The following is a 22072-nucleotide window of genomic DNA, read 5'->3' on the forward strand; positions in this document are numbered from 1 at the left end:
CTTTAAAGAGAAGAGTATGAATATGAGTATATGTAAACAATGAGGATGCAAGTATTTGCAGAATCAAGTGGTATGGTTGATAGGCATTAAAAAAAATGGTGTAGACCATAAAAGACCTGGAAATATGTATATTTTTGCAGGCCCTTACTTGTCTTGTACTTTGTTCTTTTAGTTAACATATAGCTCTGTCTTGTCATTATTATATTAAAGATAAATATTGTCCCTATTTATGACAGTGGCAGTAGATCCTACTTTGATTTCACACCCCCTTGGATTAAATTAAATCTTTGTGTACACTTCAAACATGTTCTACCAGACACAGCATGTCCTATCTTAGCTGAGTTGGACATTGTATGTTGTAAATCTATGCAATTGAAATAGTGCTTTTAAATATGTGTTATAATGATTTAATGAGACATAAATTTGAAGATCAAAACTATTTAAATTTGAAGGTTGTGCAGAGGAAGAGGCCTGGGAGAACAAAAATCTTTTTCTGAGCTTATACATGTTATTGTAGGATAGAAACTCCAGCTTTGTACCAGTAGGGGCAGATTTATTCTGTACATTGGGAAAAAAACCAACCCACTTGAATAAAAAGAACAGGCTGATAAAGCTTGTGCCTCGGTTTATAAAAGCAAATAAATATATGTATATTATATTGTATTATGTATATTTGTGTTCTTGAGTATAGCTAAAGGACAACTTCCCATGAAATAATGCATTCCTTTAGAATTGCTGTAGATTTTCATGATTTTTTTTAAACATTCCTATTGTAACCTACATCAAAAGGGCAGCTATGGTTCTTGTGTCTGACTATACATATGCATTATAAAAAAGTGAGTCTACTGTAATTACCAGTTTGCAGAGCGAATTCCTGCAGGGTTTGTACTCACCCCATTAGTAAAAGAGATAAGTTGAAATGTATTAAAATTTCACTGTACAACTGGGAGTTTTTGTTCACAGTAAATGTGGTAATGTTTCTTCATTGCTTGACTGTTTGTGTTTAAATTTAGGCAGTGTGCCCAACAGGGACGAAATTATAGGATAAAGCTATGTATAAAAGAAAATCCTTCTGAGAAAACCAATAACATTTTTTTTCTCCCCCCCCCCCCCCCCCCCTTATATATGTAATCATGCTCCATTCTGGCCAAGGAAAAACATTTTATCTATTTCACAGTTACTGAAATTCTTCTTTTTCGTATATAAGCTGAAGGGATAGAGCGTACGTTAGCAAACCTTTGTGCAAAAAATCCATGGCTTTGTTTTCAGGAAGTGTTGAAGAAGCAAAATTTAAAAGATACATGAATAAAAGAAATCCATGTTTAGTGAACAGCATTATCTAATGAAGATAAAAATTTTCACCTGTTAATGTGGGATTTTGGTGGAAAGAAAAAAAAAAAATGTCACTTGCTTGTTCTTACTTGCTTACAGTATCAGTTTTGTGGCTGACAGAGTTGGCCACTGAAAGAACAGTGCAGGATTGGGTCTCTAATTAATTTAAGTAAGAAATTATTGCTTTAAGTTATAACTTAAAAACATGGTACATAGTACAGTGTTGATCTTGATGAGATAGAAAAGATAAATTTGCTTTTAGAAAATACTCAAACTTTTCTAATAAATTTTAATTCATTGCACTTACTTTCAAAAAATTAAAATCTTTCATTATAACTTTTCCATGTAACTTCAGTAGAACTCATATTTACCTTCACTAGCTAAAATGCAGTACAGTGCAGTCTAAATCCATGTATTTTTTTGGCCAAATGAAAACCCATCATTTAAAATCCGGAAAGCGGTAACATCATCACAAGTTTCAAATGTTATTGGTTTACATACTTTCTTCTGAAAACATTTGCTGTAAGGAAGTAGAATTCTGTTGTGAATAGCAAGGCCGATAGCACAGTATGGGAATCTCAGTATACTTTATCTTCTATAGTTGCCAGCAAAGATTTTTTTTTTTTCTTTCCCCTGCAGAGGTGTCAGTAAGGTTTATAGAAAGAAAAATAGTTATACTTTTACTAGCAATGGCTAAATAGAGTTTTTCAGTTTGGGAAATGTTTTTCTTTTTTCATATAAAAGCAATAATGTTGTGTGCAGGAATGGTGTAGAAATAGTAAACCATCCACTTGTCCAGTTCAGAAACATAATCATAGAATCATAGAATAGTGTGGGTTGGAAGGGACCTCCGAAGGCCATCTAGTCCAACTGCCCTGCCATGAGGAGAGACATCTTCAACTAGATTAAGTTGCTCAGAGCCCTGTTCAACCTGACCTTGAATGTTTCCAGGGATGGGACATCTACCACCTCTCTGGGCAACCTGTTCCAATGTTTCACCACCCTGACTGCAAAAAATGTCTTCCTTATATCTAGTCTAAAGCTACCCTCTTTTAGTTTAAAACCATTGCCCCTTGTCCTATCACAACAGGCCCTGCTAAAAAGTCTGTCCCCATCTTTCTTATAAGCCCCCTTTAATTACTGAAAGGCTGCAATAAGGTCTTCCCGGAGCCTTCTCTTCTCCGGGCTGAACAACCCCAACTCTCTCTCAGTCTGTCCTCATAGGAGAGGTGTTCCATCCCTCTGATTTTTTTGTGACCCTCCTCTGGACCCTGGTCCATGTCTATTTTGTACTGAGGACTCCAGAGCTGGATGCAGTACTTCAAGTGGAGTAAGTTATTGGTCCATAAAAGCAGTGGAAGCAACTTGCCTCCTGTGCTCTCTAAAGGAGACCATAGTTGTGCTTACTTGAGGTGAGGAGCTGGGTGGAGCTAGGAATGCTAATCTCTAGAAGAGTCCTGGGTAGAGGAGGGTATGTGAGGCTTTTTGCAGGTGAGCCCATCTGCATTGTTGGGTGCCTCTCTGGGACTGGTCATTGCCTTGACAAAAGTGCATGGCTGAACTCCAATGACTGACAGTGTTGGTTTCATAACATGGGTCTGGTTTTCATCTCTAAGAACAAATGTCTGCATTTGCTAACATGCTCTCAGGCACAGGTAATCTCATTCTTAAATCAACCATGTTTTCTTCTTCAAATTTTAAGCAAAAAAGCACTTGTCAGTCTTAATTTTTTCACTGCAAACAACTTTGCCTTTGTTGCTTGGGAACCTCAGGCTAGTTTTACATGCTATAGAAACATAGGGTGATATCATACCTGCAGTCTTTGTAGAATATCCGATTGGCAGCACTGTGAGTTGAGTGTGTAGAATCAGGATGAACATGGCCTACAAAAAGTTCCTGGAAAATAACAAAGCTATTCTGTGTTATATTTGTTTTCTCTAGAAAAGTCTATGTAGCATTCCTTGACACCGCTTTCCCCTTTTGGAAGTATCTAAGGTAGAATTGAAGGGTGATTCCTAACTTAAATGCAACATTACAAATGACATTTTATTCTTTTTGCTTCTTTTCTTTTTTCCCATGCATTTACCAGCTCTTTCTCAAGAAGAGTTGAAAATGGTTTTCTAAAATGCTTGAAGCTAAGTTGTCCTTACTCCAGGAAAAGCTGTTTTATCCTATTAACAGCTTTCTCTCTTGTTAGCATCCTTCCCTTCATGTTGTATTAGTAACTGTTTTCTTGAATGCCACAGAGTAATATAACAATATTAGTACCTTTCAAATTGTATTACTGAAAATAAATAAAATAAGAAAAAATACTAATATAGTGTCATGTGAAATTGCTAATAAAATGCTGCAATGCAGTGAACAACTCAGAAGATGCTTGGGTATCTCTGAATGGGAGAGAGATCTGTCTTTATCTCAACCCACGAGTCTTCTTACTTTTACCCTTCTGATTCTCTCCCCTATCCCACCAGGGGGGAGTGAGTGAGTGGCTGTGTGGTGCTTAGTTGCTGGCTGGGGTTAAACCACAACAATTCCCTGTAATACCAAGCTTACCATAGGCAGGTCACATTGTGCATTTCCTAACTGTCAATATGCAAATGGTCCTCCTTTTGGTGTTAATTCAAAACAAACTCTGTTGTACTCCTGATTTGCCAGCTAGTAAAATAGTATAATTTCATTGGGATCTTTTTGCTATTGACACATCAGAATTTATGCTGTGGTCTTTTAAATAAATAAATTGCCAAGAGAGAAAAAAAATTATTGGGATTCCTGAAGTAGTAAAGAAGAGAAGTGACAGATTTTCTAAGAGCTGTTTGCAGAGCATATAATATGTGCTCTGAAAAAGAAAGAAACAAAAAAACCAGCCTAAAAGTGTAGTGTGGTACAATCCTGCGCTGAGCAATAGTGTTGATTTATATAGACAGATTTTGTCTTCTTCACTTTATAACCAAGAAACAGTAAGAAGAACTTAATGGCAGAGAAGACTTTCCGTTAAAAAAATGCTGGAACACTTGCAAGACTTAGCTGCTGTCTGCTGCTTCATATCTTTTTTTTGGCATGAGTCGACATACAGCAACAGAAGAGTGAATCTCTGCGTTTCTCATCAACCTCTTGCTCATTAACTTTGATTATGTCAATGTGCCATCAAGTCTTAAGACCAACTAATGTACGGCTTTAAATTATTCTCCCCATGGCAGTGTTACTTACTTTCAATAAAATACTAGTTCAAAATTAGGTATTTGGTATTTATAATATAGAATTAAAACTGTTTGACAGTGGGAAGATTAGATTGTATTTAACATGTTGGGTTTGGGTTTTTCTTGAAGTTGAGTGATAAGCTGCAAAAAGTGCATTTTGCTTTTACTTTTGCAATACTTCCCATCATTTCACCCAAATATTTCATTTACTGACATACACCACCAGAACTTTTTATTGCTTTTAAATCATAAACAATATCATTTTTTCTGTCAATTAAATATGGAAAGTTCTTGCCCTTATTACTATAATGCATAGAACTTGTGAATTACCACATTATGCAAAATCTAAATTTTAAGTATACATATGTGTATATGCGCATGTTTAAAAAACCTGGCAGCCTCACTAACTAATGCATTTGTGCAGAGTGCATACTCACACAGGGTCTTACTGCTTTTAATCCAGCTGTAAGGAATGGCACTTATGCACCATTTTGCTGGTTTGAAGTCTCACTGAAAAGATTTCACAAACACTAGACCAAATCATCCTCAAGCCTCGTGCTCCTGTGATTGGTAACAGTGGATTAAGATTATGTGAGCTCTGTAGGATAAATGTGTGGTAGATGCTTTAGACAGGTAGATGGAACTTCCATGCAAAGAGAGTGAGTATCATTGAGTCCGTAATGTATTCAGGTGCACAGTGATCCCTTATATCATTGATGGCTTGATAGGAGGCATTTCTTTTTGTAGATGAGAAAGATAAGGCAAGGACAGTAAGAGCAAGGCTCTGTTAACACTGCCTACCGCATAGAAGAATGGAGCTGAGACTTCAGTAAGATGCTATTTAACCACACAGCACTCTTGGAGCCTCATCACAAGTTACATTAAGAATTTTTGTTAGAATGAGTATTAAAATTCAGGATAAAGGAAGTTGCAAAACTTACTTGTCTCTCCAGAATGTTGCATCATTTTAAACTGCCTCCATCTTTTGTGGTCACTTGTAAGAACTCTACAGGAGGAATTGTACCTCTTCTTTATGTGTTCTCCTCCTCACATACTGTGATCCCTTTCATGATAGGTTATTGCTTCTTGTCTCTTGGAAGCTCTGCAAAACAGCCAGACAGATTGATTTTCCATTACTGCTATAGGCTGTTCCTATTAATATGTGAATAATATTTAGTTGTTAGGTATAATTAAATCACCCAAACTATGTTAAATGAATATGCTTGGTCTGGGGGAAACCCACAGAAGTCAGGTCTAACATTTTTTAATGTTAGCCATACAAACTTATGCGTAGGTGTACTAGACCACATGCTTTAATACTAGGCAAAGTTCCCTTCTTTCTGCATTACACTCTACAGGAGGAAGATCTCAAAGAAAACAGCAAGATATTTCTGAATGTTTTGGTGTCAATTATAAAACCATTAATTTATTTTTGTATATGTCTATTTTGTTTTTAAACCTTAATAGCACTGCTTTAGGATTTAAGGAATTAGTTGTGTAAACTATTTAAAATGATTCTACTGAAATCCAGTCTATTTCCTCCACAGGTCCTCAAGGGCCACTGTAATTTTCGTAGAAATGTGGGGAGTGTTATGTTAGAAACTCTGTGGAAGGGATGTGTAAAAATGCCTGAGAACTCCTGTTATCTGCAGACCATTGATGTGGTAGAACATAATGGCACTTTTCAAGAAGCTGCAGAAAACCATGTTTTGTTGCTTATTTAAGGGCCTTAACCTGCAAGTTGTCATCTAAATACCTGGTTGCCTATCAGCTGGTACAGGGGGAGCCTGTATTTGCTGATTTTACTGTTCCTCTTGCTATGTAAGGTCATTGGTTTCTTTTCCTTTCCTTCTGTTTTCTTTCTGTCTGTCTTGGAGGAGGTTCTGAGGAAAACCTTAATCAGGAAAAATTTCTGTTTCTTTCCCTACAAAATAGCATACTACACAGAGTCACATTACGTAAACTTTTTAGCAATATGTTGCGAAGGCAGAATTACAGCGCATGACTTCTGGAATGCCGAGCAGTACTCTTTCAGAAGCATTTTCTACAGCAGTTTAGCATTGCTACACCCTTGGATTTTTATACCTACTTTTAACAGGTTTGAACAATGGCTACAATATTTGGCTGCTGCAAACTCACCCAGGATCTTTTTATTATGCCTACTCCCCACCCCACCCCTTTCAAATTAAGCAGTAACAGATGTCCAACCACAGTTACATGAATCCACGCTGCTACCTACAAGTGCACCAGCTACTGTATTTTTATCCTCTCTGTACCTTGTAATCCCGCTGCTGGGGAATGGAGCAGCTGCATTAAAGCTTTGGATTCTTAGGTGAATCTACGCCACTGCCATGGTTTAACCGCAGCCAGTAACTAAGCACCACGCAGCCGCTCACTCAGTCCCCCCCACCCAGTGGGATGGGGGAGAAAATCAGGAAAAGAAGTAAAAGTCGTGGGTTGAGATAAGAACGGTTTAATAGAACAGAAAAGAAGAAACTAACAATGATAATGATAACACTAATAAAATGACAACAGCAATAATGAAAGGATTGGAATGTACAAATGATGTGCAGTGCAATTGCTCACCACCCGCCAATCGACACCCAGCTAGTCCCTGAGCGGCGATTCCCCACCCCCACTTCCCAGTTCCTAAACTAGACATGACGTCCCACGGTATGGAATACCCTGTTGGCCAGTTTGGGTCAGGTGCCCTGGCTGTGTCCTGTGCCAACTTCTTGTGCCCCTCCAGCTTTCTCGCTGGCTGGGCATGAGAAGCTGAAAAATCCTTGACTTTAGTCTAAACACTACGTAGCAACAACTGAAAACATCAGTGTGTTATCAACATTCTTCTCATACTGACCTCAAAACATAGCACTGTACAAGCTACTAGGAAGACATTTAACTCTATCCCAGCTGAAACCAGGACAGCCACATTCATCTCCTGCTGCTGTTCTGGGTCCTTCCTGAGCCTGTTGCACAAACTGTCAGTGACTTGGATGCCTCAGTTAAATGCTATTGAAAACCAGTAGAAAGATACTTTTAATAATTCAAATGCATATCCCTGCAAGGCTCAGTACATATGTTGGTTGCATTGTGAAGGTCTTTAAAGACAATGCTTTCTTTCGTGTTAATGAATGTTGATGTTCCATCTGTGTGTGTAGGAACACACGCTATTCCTGGCATCTTGAATATTCTCTCTACCAAGTTATGCTGGTTTCACGTTGGATATTGTAGTGATCTGAGGTAGTTACAATAATTCTGGATTAACTGAGTAAAGTGAAAAATGAATCTTTGAAATAAAGACTAAGTTCTGTTTGAGATTTTTAATAGCCTCCATCACTATACAGTGCCTAACAATTTATGTTGCCGTTACCCTGAGAGCAACACTTTACTATCATTGTGTCTGGTTATTGTTTAGGGAATGTAGGCATCAGGCTAACAAAGTAATTTGGCCAAGATCATGCTAGAATGTGAACTAGAATATGAGTTTTTCCAGTCCCAAATGATCATCTTGCAGATGAGGGGTTATCCTCATTACCCAGAAATATGCATGGGATTCTCAGTGATGGGATGGGAAACTACTGAAACCAGATCACAACCTGGAATCAACATAACCATTTGCAGAAAAAGCTGCCAAGTAAGACCAGGCTGAATGTTTTGGCCATGCTACTGATCTTTGGACTTTCTCATGCCAATCCATGTTACTTTATAAAAACGCATAGATCTTTTTGAAGACTTTTCAGATTTAGTTATTTGAGGAATGAGCTGACATTTTCAGGTTTCTGAAAAGTTTGTGTGAATTTTTTTGGGGGTATGTATAAAATACAGAAATCTTACTGAGTAGTTAATTTCCTTCAACAGTTTACACCATCAAGACTCTTTTTAACTCAGGGAAGAGGAAAAAAACATGAAACATCTAAACTCCTCCCCCCCCCATCTTAGAATTTATAATGGCTAAATGGATCATTTTTGAATGTGTGCAATAAAATTCACTCTTAGGCTGAAACATTGTATTTCAGATTCAAGCTGAATCCAATTTTTACAGGCAACCTGTTAACCTCTAGGCCAAAATAGGTAGGGTTGTAATAGAAATGCTGATGAGCCTTAATAGAGCAACTCTACCAAAGAACACTGTTTCATCTAGTATGTATACATACACTGTATTACTCCTATTATACATACTGTAGTGACACATGAACAGGACAAGATAACATAAAATACAACAAATTTGTGTCACGGTGCAGAGATTAAAAAAAGGCGGTGAATGTAAGAAAGCCTTTTATGATAAAATAAGAATACCATTTTGTAAGCCCTTCTTCTTGCAGTACAATTAATTACTGAGTTCATTAATTAATGAACATATTAGAGAAAGAACACCATTACTGACCAGTGGAGACCTGATATATTACTGAGTCAATAAACTATTGAACATGAAACAGGACCTTTCAGGAGAATTTTTTTCTCATAACCTACAAACACATATATTATTCTTGCACAGTCAGCACTTCTTTGGTACCCTTATATTTCATATTACTAATTCTTTTAATCACGCATACATACAGCAGTGTTTTATAACCTACCTAATGAGTAATTGGACAGGTGACATTGGGATTGAGGCCCTGAAGTGTCAGGCGTAATAGAGCAGGATATTTTTTTTCCCCACTAGGTTTTTGAGAGTAAAAGATAATAAAAGAGCAGATAGGATAGGAGGGAGAAAGGACTCTTGTACCGCAAATTTGGCAGAGAAGTACAGATTTTAAGTGGATCCATGAACTATAAATGGCTTTAAATTGCTGTGTGATGCAGATAAACAAGTAAAGAGATAAAACATTTAAAATAACTCTGAATCTTTTTCATTGTCGGCAACCAAGGAGTGTACCTTGGCCAAGCTGAAGTTGAATGTAATTTTCTTTAAGTCAGTATAATTAAGGTAGTTCTTTTTGGTATGGGAAGAGTGTGTGTAGGAGGGTGTTAGTTATTTGGAAAAGGCAAGAGCCTTCATAATGCTTCAGTATCTCAGTGGCCATAGGTACCAAGCACCCTTCCCCCACCTTAGCCCCCAAGTTATCATTGATTGCATCTAAATCTATAGAGATATCTTTTCCTGGCAGCTCTGGTAGTTACAGTAGATTGTTAATCTGTGAATGATCAGAATAAGCCTCTCTGTCTCAGAAATCTCCATGCAAATTACTTCTAAATGCATGCCATAAATTTATTAGTAGCAGTTTGAAGTGCACAGGTCATCTTCTAAACTATTTAAAAACATATGTCTGTTACACATTAAAAAGAGTCTTATTGAATTTATATTCACTTTTCTGTGGATGTAGATAGCCCCTGTCAAAGTAAACCTGTGTAATTTTTGAAAAAAAATTTTAAAAGGGAGATGAGGTATAAGTAGAGATCTGTAGTTTTCCTTTTTGTATGTTTTCGTTTCCTCATTTTACTCTTGGTTTTAATCAAGCTAATATGCTGCTACGGTAAGACGTCACTAGTGACATTTTCCTTCAGACACTTGATGCAAAACCAGGAAATTTGTGGAACACCTACAGAGTCCTCATCCTACCAATTTTTTTTCCTAAAAGAAATAGAGCAATTCTTTTAAAGACTTTAGGAATGTATTCATCTCCATGGGACAACAGACTATGTTATTATTGAATAAGCATTTTGGTTGTCATTGCTCAGGGGTACTGATGTGTGTTTTTGAAAGAAAATTAATCTCTACTTAAAAGAATGAGCAATGCTTTGAATGTTAGAAGGCTAGTTTTTGCTGTACAGTTAATACCCTTCTAGCCCTCACAACAAATTTGTACAAGAAGGAAGAAAGACATTAATATATTTTTTCTGTTTCTTTTTCCAGGCTATCCGCTGTACACTGGTAAATTGCACATGTGAATGTTTTCAGCCAGGGAAGATAAACCTGAGAACCTGTGATCAGTGTAAACATGGCTGGGTGGCACATGGTAAGAAATGTCTGTTCCTGGCTTGTCTTCTCTATTCTGTCCGTCTTTCCCAGTACCTTTAAATACTTAGAGCTGGAGTGATACAGACAGTAGTGATATCTATTTGTCTGTACATGCATGTGCATGCATTCTGGATTTCTGCACATGTATGCATACACATTTTTTTTTACAGCAATTTCTAGGATGAAAAAGTGAGGGTCTGTTATTCTGGCAATAGTTTCAAGTGCCACTGGAGTTCAACAGCTTGTGTACAGCTCAAAAGAATATTCTAGCCTCCAGGAAATGATGTAGTTCTAGCAGGGCTTAGCAGAAAGGCAAAAAGTTTGTAGTATGGCTGCACAGCAGAGTTTGTATTGCAAAGAAGCATCAGCCAATAAGTCACTGAGCCTAATGGAAATTCAAACATACCAATGTTAAACTTCCAGAGCCTGGATGTCAGAATGAAATGAGTGTATCCTATATGGCTCAACAAAAGTGTGCATATATGATCTGTGAGTTGAACCTCTCTTCCCATGTTTAAGTAGCTAAAGAAAGAAAGGAGGGATTAGATTGCCCAGATCCTGTATAAAGGCATCAGTATATGTAGACCTTCCATTTTACTTATCCTTTACTATTTTGTGTGTTTAGTGGGTTTTTTTCTTGACAGTCTTGATTAAGCTATGCATGAGAGAGAGAGAGCTGTATGCAGCTGTATTAGAAGGGCTGTATACAACTGTATTAGAAGGCAAATAAGGAGAATACCTAAAATGGTTTAATAAAAAAAAAAAGAAAGAAAAAGGAAAAAAAAAAGGGAAAAAAGAGAAAGATTACTATGTTTGCAGAAGAAATTAGTGTTGGACATTTCTTCTCATGGTCTAGTCTACTGGCACCTAAGCAAGAACAGTCTCCATTCCCCACTGCTGCCAGACATTCAGTGGGTTATATTCTATAAATTTTATTTTAATTTGATGATGCCTGGGGTGGAAGCTTAGTACTTCCCTCCTAAGATGCACTTGGTTTCTATTTAGTTCATGTCTGTGTGTATTTGTGCCTGAGTATGCTGACATACGGCAAGCGTGAATGCTCAACAAATTCAACAGCACAGACTACCAGAGAAGTTTTTAAAACATTCACATACATGGAAAGGAAAGTAGGAATGCAGGTACCATGCAGTCCTGTGACACTGCATAGTAATATATACAGCCAGCCTAGAAATGCCCTAACACCACCGATCTGCTAACTGGTTGCAGGTTTATTATATACTAGATTGTCTAGGGACACAGCTTATTTTCACTCCTCTTTATTCGCAGAAAGATATCTTCAGTCACGGTATAACCAGACTCACATTTCTTGGAAGGTTGGCTAAACCTTGCAAAATTAGTATAGTTCAGGCACGCTTCAGGTTTGTGTAGAATCAGCATCTGAGGTTTTGCTGATCCACAGATAGGGAAGACTTGTCTAGCTATTTTCCAGGGTGTCCTCCTGTTGAGTAATAGAAAGTAGGAGTCTAGCACTTAGATTCAGGCATATGGGCATCCTGCATTTTCTTTTTAACCAGTACATCTTAGAAGAGTGTGATCAGATTTTCCTGATAAATTCTTCCCTGTGAGGTGTTTGAATTCAAAATCAGAATATATGACAGTAATCTGAGATTACCACAGTATATATAGTAGAAATGTCCCTGTTTTGTAAATCCAGAAAGTTGAAAGGTGAATTTAATGATTAGGAATATACCACCTGCTCCTGTACCTGAGTGCTTAACATCCCAAATAGAAAACTTAATACAGCTATATATTATTAGAAAGTGTTTGTTTTACTACTGCAGCAAGTGAAGAATGCTCTGATTTTTTTTTTTTTTTTTTTTTTTTTTTTTTTTAGTATACTTTGTGTACATTTTTCTGGAGTATTTACATTTTATGGCAGAGCGAGACAAGTCAAATATATGTTTCATACACATACTCAAAGCACAGGCTTATAAATTACTTCCTGGAGACTATGATGCTTCAGTTCTTGATCTTAGCTGTTTTCCAGGATTTTGAGGGCAGCATTCAGGACACTGATCAATTCACTGTAGCGCCTGGATTTCAAAATGACTGAATCAGGTTGCTGTTCAGAAGTGATTTTCTTTAAACCGTTAGCACGGTACTTTCAGAAGTTGTTCCCTGAATGCAAATAGTATTTCCTGCTGCTTTAATTAAAGGGTTTCCTTCTGATTTTTATTAATGAATTTCAACTCAGCTCCTTGACACATGATGTAGTGCTTTCCTGAATGTAATTATCAAAGAATAGATGTTTCCAACAGGAAGTACCCTGCTTATTCAGTTCTGATAACCTAGAATCATAATTAACTGAATAGATCAAAAATAGCTTAGAACTGCAGTCTTCTCATGGTATACTTGACTAATCTGCGCAGAGTTAATTCATGTTAATAACTGCCATTTAAAATGTTGGAATTCTTGGAGTGAGGAAGAAAGGGCAAACAGCCACCACAGTATTATTGCACTTAACAACTGCTAGCCTGTTTTCTCTTTTCCTGCTTCCATTATCTTTCTCATGTTTTTCCTCACTCACCTAAAATGAGCTGTACACATCTTGAAAGGAAAGGTTCCCTACAAGTTCAATTTTCTTCTGTCTGGAGTTGCCAAAAGTGGGATTGTCAATATATGAACAGATTCATCAGAGAAATTCTTCTGTGGCAAGATAAATGTTTCTGTTGGCAAAAGTTCAGCTTATCGAGTTTTGACCCTGCACCCCTGTGCTACAGTGGTAATCCTACCATCAGTGTTTTTAAGGCTGAAGCCAAAAGCTGCATAGAGCGTAGCAGCATTTTCTAGTACTGCTGTGCATAATGGAAAATGGGTTATTGCTGGTGTGACTCTCTGGATGTTTTAAGGGATTTGGATAACTAGCCTGTTTTAATTTGTTTTCAGCTGAAGCCTGGCTTTCGTATTGTCAGCTTGGGTGGGGATTTATTTTCTAAAACAAAAAATAAATGGTTTAAATTGGATAAGCCATTTCCTAGGCCTCAAGCAGGCAAACAGATAACAGTTAGATGTTTTTCCTTCTATATATTTTTTTTAATGGTTAAGGTACTTTGTATAGTCCGTATGGTGAAAAATAAAATCTTATTAAAATCTTAATAGTCGATTTTTTTTTAAGGAGAATTTATTTTAACATAGGCAATTGCTATTTTGTGGCTTTTAAATAATGTAGGAGTAAGATGACTACAAAAAATTATTACTTTCTTGAGTGCTTGAATTGGTTTCTTCTCCTGCTATTTTTGTTGTATTAAAAGTAACATAGTATACTATGAAGACAGTCATGACATTTTACTAGCTTTAGCACAAAAATCACTTACTCAAACTTTATTGGAAATAATGAAAAAACCCACTTTATTTGCCACCCACTTCCCCTAGCAGAAGTAGCTTAGCTTATGAGGAAAGAAATTAAGCAAGTCTGCAGTAAAAAGATGTTGATTTCATTGAGTTTGCATTTTGCCTTGTATGCTTGTCATTGATGTCAGAATGACAACTACCATATTGCTAGCAGAAATACTCTTATTATATGTAGTCCAACAGATCAAAAGACCCAATGCATATCAATGGGAAATGCAGCCTACCCTCTCTCATAACTGTTTTGCTCTAAAAAGGTGTGCCAAGGTGACATATGTCATAGTGGACTAAAGCTATAATTTATGACATTCATATTATTTATTTTAGTTCCAGTATCTCAGACTTTACAGTGATTTAAAAAAACACGGTATAATAATATTGTTAAGTTTGTCTGAAATCATTGTCACCTTGTTTCAGAGAGTCAGAAAATGAGAAATACTATTTCTCTGTCTTGCCTTCACACTGATCACTGGTAAAACTCGGACAGCAGCAGCATGTTTTTCAGATGGTTTTGGTATACTGTGCATTCTTGGACTAGCTGAATTTCACACTGTTCAATCTACTCCAGGAAATGAAGTATTCTGTGAACATTTTTGCTGTCTTTCTCTTTTTTTGTCTCTCAGAGAAAGCTGATCCTTAGTCCTGTAGTGATCTTTGATGTCTTTTCATCTGCATCATGCCAACTGGCACAGCTTGGGGCTGGGCTATTTATTCAAGTAGGGTTTAGTACCTCTCTGAGGTATGATGAGGCCACATATGGCCCCATCTCCAGTCCAAGACTTGGCCAAGCCTTTTCTCTAGTAGCTTTGAGATTAAGTTCCTTTTGGTTTTAATGAAAATTACATTAAATAGGTGATTTTGGCACATAGGGCAAATCCATTACTCTTTTTCAGTTTAAAAGCTGCCATCCAGTCAGTACTCATGCTCAGAGACTTGCCATGTGGGTTACACTTTCATTTGTGAAGGAAGTTTTCTGCTGCCGGTATTTATCTAATGCATGTAGTAGCTTGCTTGTAAGTGAGACTAACAATGAAAACAGCAACCTCCACTAGAAAATGGAGAATGCTCTGTTATAAAGTCAGATGCATGACATGACTCTGACTTCTTCATTCAGAATGGTTGAATTTGATGAATTTCTACATGGTAGTTCATGAAATTGTCAGGTAAAAGAAACTTGAAGTGAGAACAAAAGAAAGGAAGGACAGGTGTAAATAAATAAATAATTAAAAAAAAGAAGAATGCTGTGGAAATTTTAGAAATTGCATCTTTCCCTTACCCTGAAGTTGCTGAAAAGACTTGGTCCAGGAAGAAGCTTTAGATTTTAAATGTGAGCTGCATGGGAATGAGGCGAGAAGGAAGAGGAGTGTTATGTTGAAATAAAAATCAGCAGGGTTCCTATATTTGTCTCAGTCCAAAGCTGTTAAGTGAAAGAAATCCAGGTTTGCAAAGTCAAAGATCATCTCTAACAAAACAAAACAAAACAAAGCCACGTCACAAATCTTGGAGTCTCTCTAAAAGCTGGCAGAACTGCCATGTTGTTCTTTACTTAAAAATGGACATAGTAGAGAATAAATACTAAAAAAGGAAAGGAGAATTGTAATCCTATCATTATAGTTTACTGGTAAAGTAATTGGGTTGTTTTTGTATTATTCCATAGGATATAAAAAATAATCACAATTTTAGCATACTGAACATACTTGTTTCCTTGTATTCAGTTTATTTAATTCTTTAAAATGCTTTAAAATGACAATAGCATCATCAATTTTTTTTTTGTTTTTGTTACACAGATATTTAGCAAATTATCTACAATTCATTGATAACAAAGGCTAGCTCTTCATGACTTTTAAAGTAAAACTATTTTATATCTAGTCTGGCTTTTCCTGTCTTCTACTGACAAAATCATTTAAATCCATCTGTTACAACTTCCTTTTGACCCTGAAAGGTGGGGCATATTTTTCATTACTCAGTTGCTTCCAGGAACTTTACCTGATTAACATTCATTACTGGTAAACACTTTTTAAAGTCCCTCCTTCTGCCTATGACATCCCTTTTTTCTTCTCTTCAGCAGCAGTTCCCAAAGCAGCCAATGCAGCACAGAGAAGATGCACTCTGTTATCTTGTGGGTACTCTGACCCAGTATCTGGTTTTAAAGACTGCCACATTGGTAGGAATGATGTGATGTAGTGTTTGCTTTGGGTTACTCTGAGATCACCCTTAATGCAAGTCAAGCTGAGGTAAAAGCTAATGAGAGTATCCAAGCATTAGGGCCTCCCAGACAAATAATATTGTTTCAAAGGTTTATAAGACACAAGTGACGGAAAGGAAATAATGCTTAGTTGCCCCAAGATCAAATAAAAAGTATTCCTTTTCCATCCTTGTATTCAGCTGATACTTAACATAACCATATGGCCAAGGGTTTAGTCCTCATGCAAATTTGACATCCTCAGGTGTCGAGTAAGGTTTTCCCTGGGGGAAACCCACAGGCTCTAATTTACATATGTTCACACTCACACCTCCTTGGATTTCCCTGAGGGTCCATTCAGATTAAAATCTTTTTTCTCTTCTTCCCTGCCATTCCCAGGACATCTTAACACAATCAGGAAGAGGTTAGACCTTTCTCCCTCTCCCTGACTTTATTGGCTCACAGCCCTGGCTTTGAATATTCCAATGTCCCTTGGATGTGGTCAGGTGAGATTATCCCTGACCAGACATGAAGCAGTCATCTAAGGAGTGCTCCAGTGCCCGCTAAGCCCTAAACAGACCATGACCTATTCTGAAGCATAGGGCCCTTTTCTGCTGGCTTGGGCTATATTCACATCTCAAAGTGAAACCCTTTCTCACTGTGAACGTTTTATTGTCTGAAAAACTTCTAATTTACTAATCACACTTTGTACTCTCACAGAACTGGCATTAATACCATCAGATACTCACTGGCAACTCTGAAATACGTATAAGGCCACTTTTATAGCTATGATCTCCCTTTACTAGCTATAAAAAGCCCAGAGAGGTTTAGACTAAAGCTATTTCAAAAGTCCAAGATACTGTTATTTGGTGCCCATCATTATTGAATTTATGTTTTACAGAGAAGGCTTCATCCGGTTTAGTACACCCTATACCATATGATAAAATGCTACGAGATGTCTTGGACAATGATGTCGTACCCCCTCTTCTTAAGGAGAGAATCCAGTAAGGAAAAAATAGACTTGCTATGTGCAAGATGGATCAAAGGCAGTAAAACCAATGATTTTTTAATTAGCACTTGGAATTCCTCTTTCCAGACGTAGCAGAGGCTGCTTTTTGGAAAGGTAGGCAGTGAAACCCTTGATCTTGCCCCCTTACATGTGGTGATAGGAAGTTCACTACATGGCGTAGCTTCAGATAGGAGCAAAAGAGTATGTGGTGCTCGCTGCTTGATTCCCAGATGAGCAGGATAAATTCTGTGGGACCCGAGAGTGCAAATTGCCAATGGATTTGTGGGACAGCAGTGGTGGACTTCTGCAACATGCATCCACAATTCTCCAGGATGTTTAGGTGACAGTACCTGCTTACTTGTCTGTTGTAACACCTATGCTGCTGCACATGAATTGCTGTGATGTGCTAACCACTTTATCATTTTATTACACTTTATTACATCATAAATTTTTATATCTTCTTAACGATCCTACAAGAAGCTTAATTGTTTATAGGAACATCTTAATTAACTAGAGTTCACTAGGTTAAGCAGAACACAAATTGAAAGAGCTCTAAATGAAACAAACCCTACCACTCCATTCCATGTAGCTTCATAAGGTTAAAATGGGATTTGACTGCAAGAATTAAAAATTCATACTGCTTTCAGATATTACAAAGTAACGATAATACCATGGATAACTTTACCTCAGCTTTCTCTTTTGCAAATGTGAAATTCAATGGAAAACACATTTGGGTTTTTTTTTTGCCTACTAAGAAGAATTTCAATTTGAGCTGTAGTATTATGAAGAAACTTGCCCCAGATTAATTTAGCAGACAATAGTGTTACTTTATTATCCTATTTCCATCTGGATTTTAGAAATAGAAAAGATAATACAAGAAATGTATAACATGAGTCTCAAAGACTTCTCTGATGATATTCTAATTGATTACAGTCAATTTTTCTGAAGTATATTTAAGAGGAGCTTTGTGCAATGGTCACAGTACATGAATTGGGGTGGAAAAGATTGATGTTCATGAACGGCAGAACTAGCTATATGAACCAGTCTTCCCAGGGTCTGAACATCTTCAGCTGTCAGCAACTTTAGGACAGCAGGTTTTCCTGGGAAAACTGAGGTGATTTAGCACATGTGGGAGAGCATTTCATAGGCTTGAACCAGAGTTACACCCTAGACTAAAACACCACCATAGTCTTGGCTTGCCTATGTTAAATGCCTCTACAACACAGTACTCATCCAAACAGAATGATGTTAACAGGTGGGCAGTGCCTGTTGCATTTTCATTACAGTTTTCAAGGCTGCATAAAAGATGGAATAGGTTGCCTAGAGAAGTGGTGGAATTTCCCCACTGTAAATATCAAAGACTCAGCTTGACAGGGCCAGCGATAACCTAATCTGAGGCCCTGCTTTCAATAGAAGGCTGCACCAGACAATCTGCAGAAACCCCTTCCAACACAGACTTTCTGTGAATCTGTGAATCACAGTTAATGGAATTCGAGGTGCATTTGGATTAAGACGGAAATCCTCCAAATCCAGACCACAATCCAGGACTCCCAAATGTGCTTCTGTCTCGCTGTATATAGTGTGTCAACCAGATGGTATTAGGACCATTGAGATGCATATTAACTCCTATCTCACCATTATTAAGGGAGAGAATATTTTTAAGGTGTTAATGGCTGATAGGAAGGAGGCATTGGCTTTGGAGACGAGATAGAAAAGATCCAAGATGAATGACTCGTCAAGGTAATAGAAAGAGATATATATTAATTTAGTGGCTTCCATTATAAATTGTAAGTTTCAACAATGACACTGTCAATCCATGTGTCAAGGAGCAGCAAAAGCAGAGCTGCCCGGCAAAGAGGTCTGAGCCAGGAGTTAAGGGCAACTCCAGCACTGGCCATGCCTGCACCATGGGCACAGTTACTTGAGGTCTGATCACAGTAGACAGAACCAGGTGCTGGTAACTGGGTCCATTGACAACCTCAGGCATGGCTCCAGTCAGGAACAAAAGAAGCTGAGGCCAGAGACAGGGCAGAAGACAGGACTACAGACAGGCACACCTACAATGTACCTTATGTAGGGAATGAAGGTCCAGGCCTGAGCTCTAGTAGGGATCCTGGACCCATGCATTGAGAATGCAGGGTTGAGATCTCCAGAGAGGCTGGTCAGCACAATGAAGGCCAGTTGGTACACTCAGCACCGTGACATCATGGACTGATCAATAGTTGCTGTCTCTAGCAGAGGTGACCAATGGTACCAACACACACAAAAGCAGCTGTGTATTGGGACACTCACATGATGAGTCTATATGTATTTCTTCATCGGGGTAATCACCAGTGCTGAAGTCCTCCTTCCCATAGGCACAAATGCACCCAGAGAAGACTGCAAGGTCCAAATCCCACAGAAGAGAACAGGCTCTGTTTCATCTTCCCTACCATGGTCCCCATAGTCAAGTTTCTTCATTCATGCAGTATGCCCATGCAGGAAGTGTCTAGTAGTCCAGAGTGAAGGTCATCTACAGCTTGTTCCTTTGAACACATTAGCTATCAACCAGGAGGAGGCAGAAAAAGCCTACCACTTTATTTATTTATTTGAGCGGTCAATTCTGAATTTAAAACATGCTCACGAGGTGTCACTACACAAAGTTAGGTCTAACCATTTTTAGGAGAAAGCATTTGGGGTTTTTTTTGTTCTTTTTTTTTTCTCTGTAATAGTATTTTCTACTATCGAAGAAAAAGGTTTTTGTATAGAAAGAAAACATAAAAGAAAACACCTGTTTGGCTTGCAGGAATTGGCCAGGGAGGCGTTTTTCCTGACAGGCCAAAAGCGACCAGCACAGGGCCCCTTTAAAAAAAAAGTCAGATTTTTTTTTTCCCCCCCTATTTCATGTGAGCATTGGCAGAAACTCTGACAAGCAGTTCTTCATATTTTATTATGTTCTTGTCTGGCAGAATCTCTGTCAGGCAAAAACCTTGTCAGCGGAAAAGCTGTCGTAGGATCAGAGGAGACAAAAACAGGTGTCACAGAGGCAGTCAAAACTGAAGAAAAAAAAAGATTAGGCTAAAGAGAGAAAGGCAGACAATTACATTAATGCCATTGCTTTTATCTTATAGATGTGTGTTATTATCTCGGGGTGCTGAGTGCGCAATTGCCTCAAAGAAAAGTAGACAGGAGACAAGGGGAAACTTGATAGTTATTAACTGAAGAGGCAGTGTGTCAAAGCTGGATGGGGTTCAAAGTTTTGCAAAGGGATAAAAAAAATTGCAGACAGCAAGCAACGTCTGTGAACAAACTGTGGTTCTGCTTTCGGCTACATAAACCTAGTAGCAATCTAAATGTTTCAACTTGGAATCAGATCATAGACAGAAAAATTAATGAAAGTTTTCATTCAGACTTTTTTAATAACATTTATTTTGTGTACATGCAACTGAAGTGCTGGGGGTTTTTTTTGATCTGTTATAAAAATGTTGTTAGAGCATGAGGCATGGTGAGGCATGAAGACATTTATCAGTTTAGTTGCTGTGTTGTTTGAGTTTGAAACACCTATTATCAACACATGTTTAATTTTAAAATGCTATTAAGAATCCTTTTACTAAGTGTGAACATCTGTACATGCAAGCTGTAAATTAGAAGATCACATATGTGTCCCTCTGTCAGAGACTAAATGCATTTGGCAAATCGTTTCCATTATTAGCTTTTAAATACAGTAAAAGGCAGAAGGAAAAGTTGATTTTGCCTATGAATCAGAGTATGCTTTACTTACTCTCCTTCCATGATCTTTTGAAATCCACAGTGTCTTAGTGAACATTTCTCATCTATCTGGATTAAATTGTGAAAAGGATGAAGACAGAAGTGAAATGGACATCACCAAAGGATGCCATGTTGTAACTGGAATTTATACCCAGGCTGATTCAGGATGTTCACCCACCCATATAAATGTTAATGTCCCATGGTCTGTGCGCTTGTGCCAGGGGTGAATGGGATAATTTTCTACACCATGAAAATATTTGAGCCATTCGGTAGTCACTGGCAAGTTTTCTTGTCCTTAGTTACCTTCTAAGCATGGTACTTTTGAGGAGCAGTTTTTTCCACCTACAAAATACACCACATTACACCATGTTACAGGTGGTATTAAATCTGCATCCTGAGGGAGGCTAGCTTAGACCACCTCTTATGACTGCGGTAGTTTGTCTGTCCTTCCAGCATTTTAGTCATTCATAAGCTACCTTCTGTTCTTGAAAGGATTTGTTACTTCTTTTTCTGTGGTTGATGGAAAAGAAGAAAATCTTGGACCTCTGAAAATGTGAAGCTGTTCATGTTCACCACTAAAATCAACAGCAAACTACAGTGCTCCACATTGCCATTAATAATACGGTATCTGTTTTACCATACTCGACAAGCTGTTGTTGCAACACTATTATGGAATCTTTTTATGTTGGTGTTGTATATTTAATCTGTCTGCCAATTTAAGTTTCTCTTGCTGCAGAAAGTGGCCCAGTTATTTAGATTAAAAAAAGGTCTGGAAAGCTCTCTGTTATTGTCTGGACACAGACTATATAAAATTTCTTTTCATTTTCCTGTTGACCCTTGAACAAATCTAGTAATCTGGAAAAATGATGATGTTTATAAAATTCTATATTGTCATGTATGTGTGTATGCACTCCAACTGTGTCCCTCTTTGGTAAGTTAGAGAACTGGCCAGAGAGCATGCAAGAAAATCTACAGTGGGACTATTGCAGAGCCCAAATTTAAAACTGAAATGGAATGACATTCATAATGACCTGTACGTTGCCACTTACTGACTCTTCTCTGTGGTATTCTGAGAGACACAGCCAGGCAAATCAGCTGAGAGAAAGGGTTTCACTAGACCTTTTCATCCCTCTCTAAGATACCTAAATATTTATCTAGGATCAGGAAATTAGCAAAAGGTATGTGTATTTACAACTCCAATTGCATTTAAACTAGGATATTTAAAATTCTTTTATATTCAGTAAAGGCAAAATGTCATGCTTTTATTGTAGCTA

At 37.6% G+C, this 22072-nt stretch overlaps 1 protein-coding gene across 1 annotated transcript in view; it reads left to right on the top strand.

Annotated features, from left to right (window-relative positions):
• The window catches only part of BNC2 (basonuclin 2), a 175640-nt gene that overhangs the window by 148076 nt on the left and 5492 nt on the right, over positions 1–22072 (top strand). Inside the window, exon 3 of the mRNA XM_030005318.1 lies at positions 10387–10489. Within this exon, the coding sequence (XP_029861178.1) occupies positions 10387–10489 (103 nt within the window). The remainder of the gene's footprint in view (positions 1–10386; positions 10490–22072) is intronic.

This window comes from Aquila chrysaetos, chromosome Z, assembly GCF_900496995.4.
Source record: "Aquila chrysaetos chrysaetos chromosome Z, bAquChr1.4, whole genome shotgun sequence".
In the NCBI taxonomy this organism is placed as follows: domain Eukaryota; kingdom Metazoa; phylum Chordata; class Aves; order Accipitriformes; family Accipitridae; genus Aquila; species Aquila chrysaetos.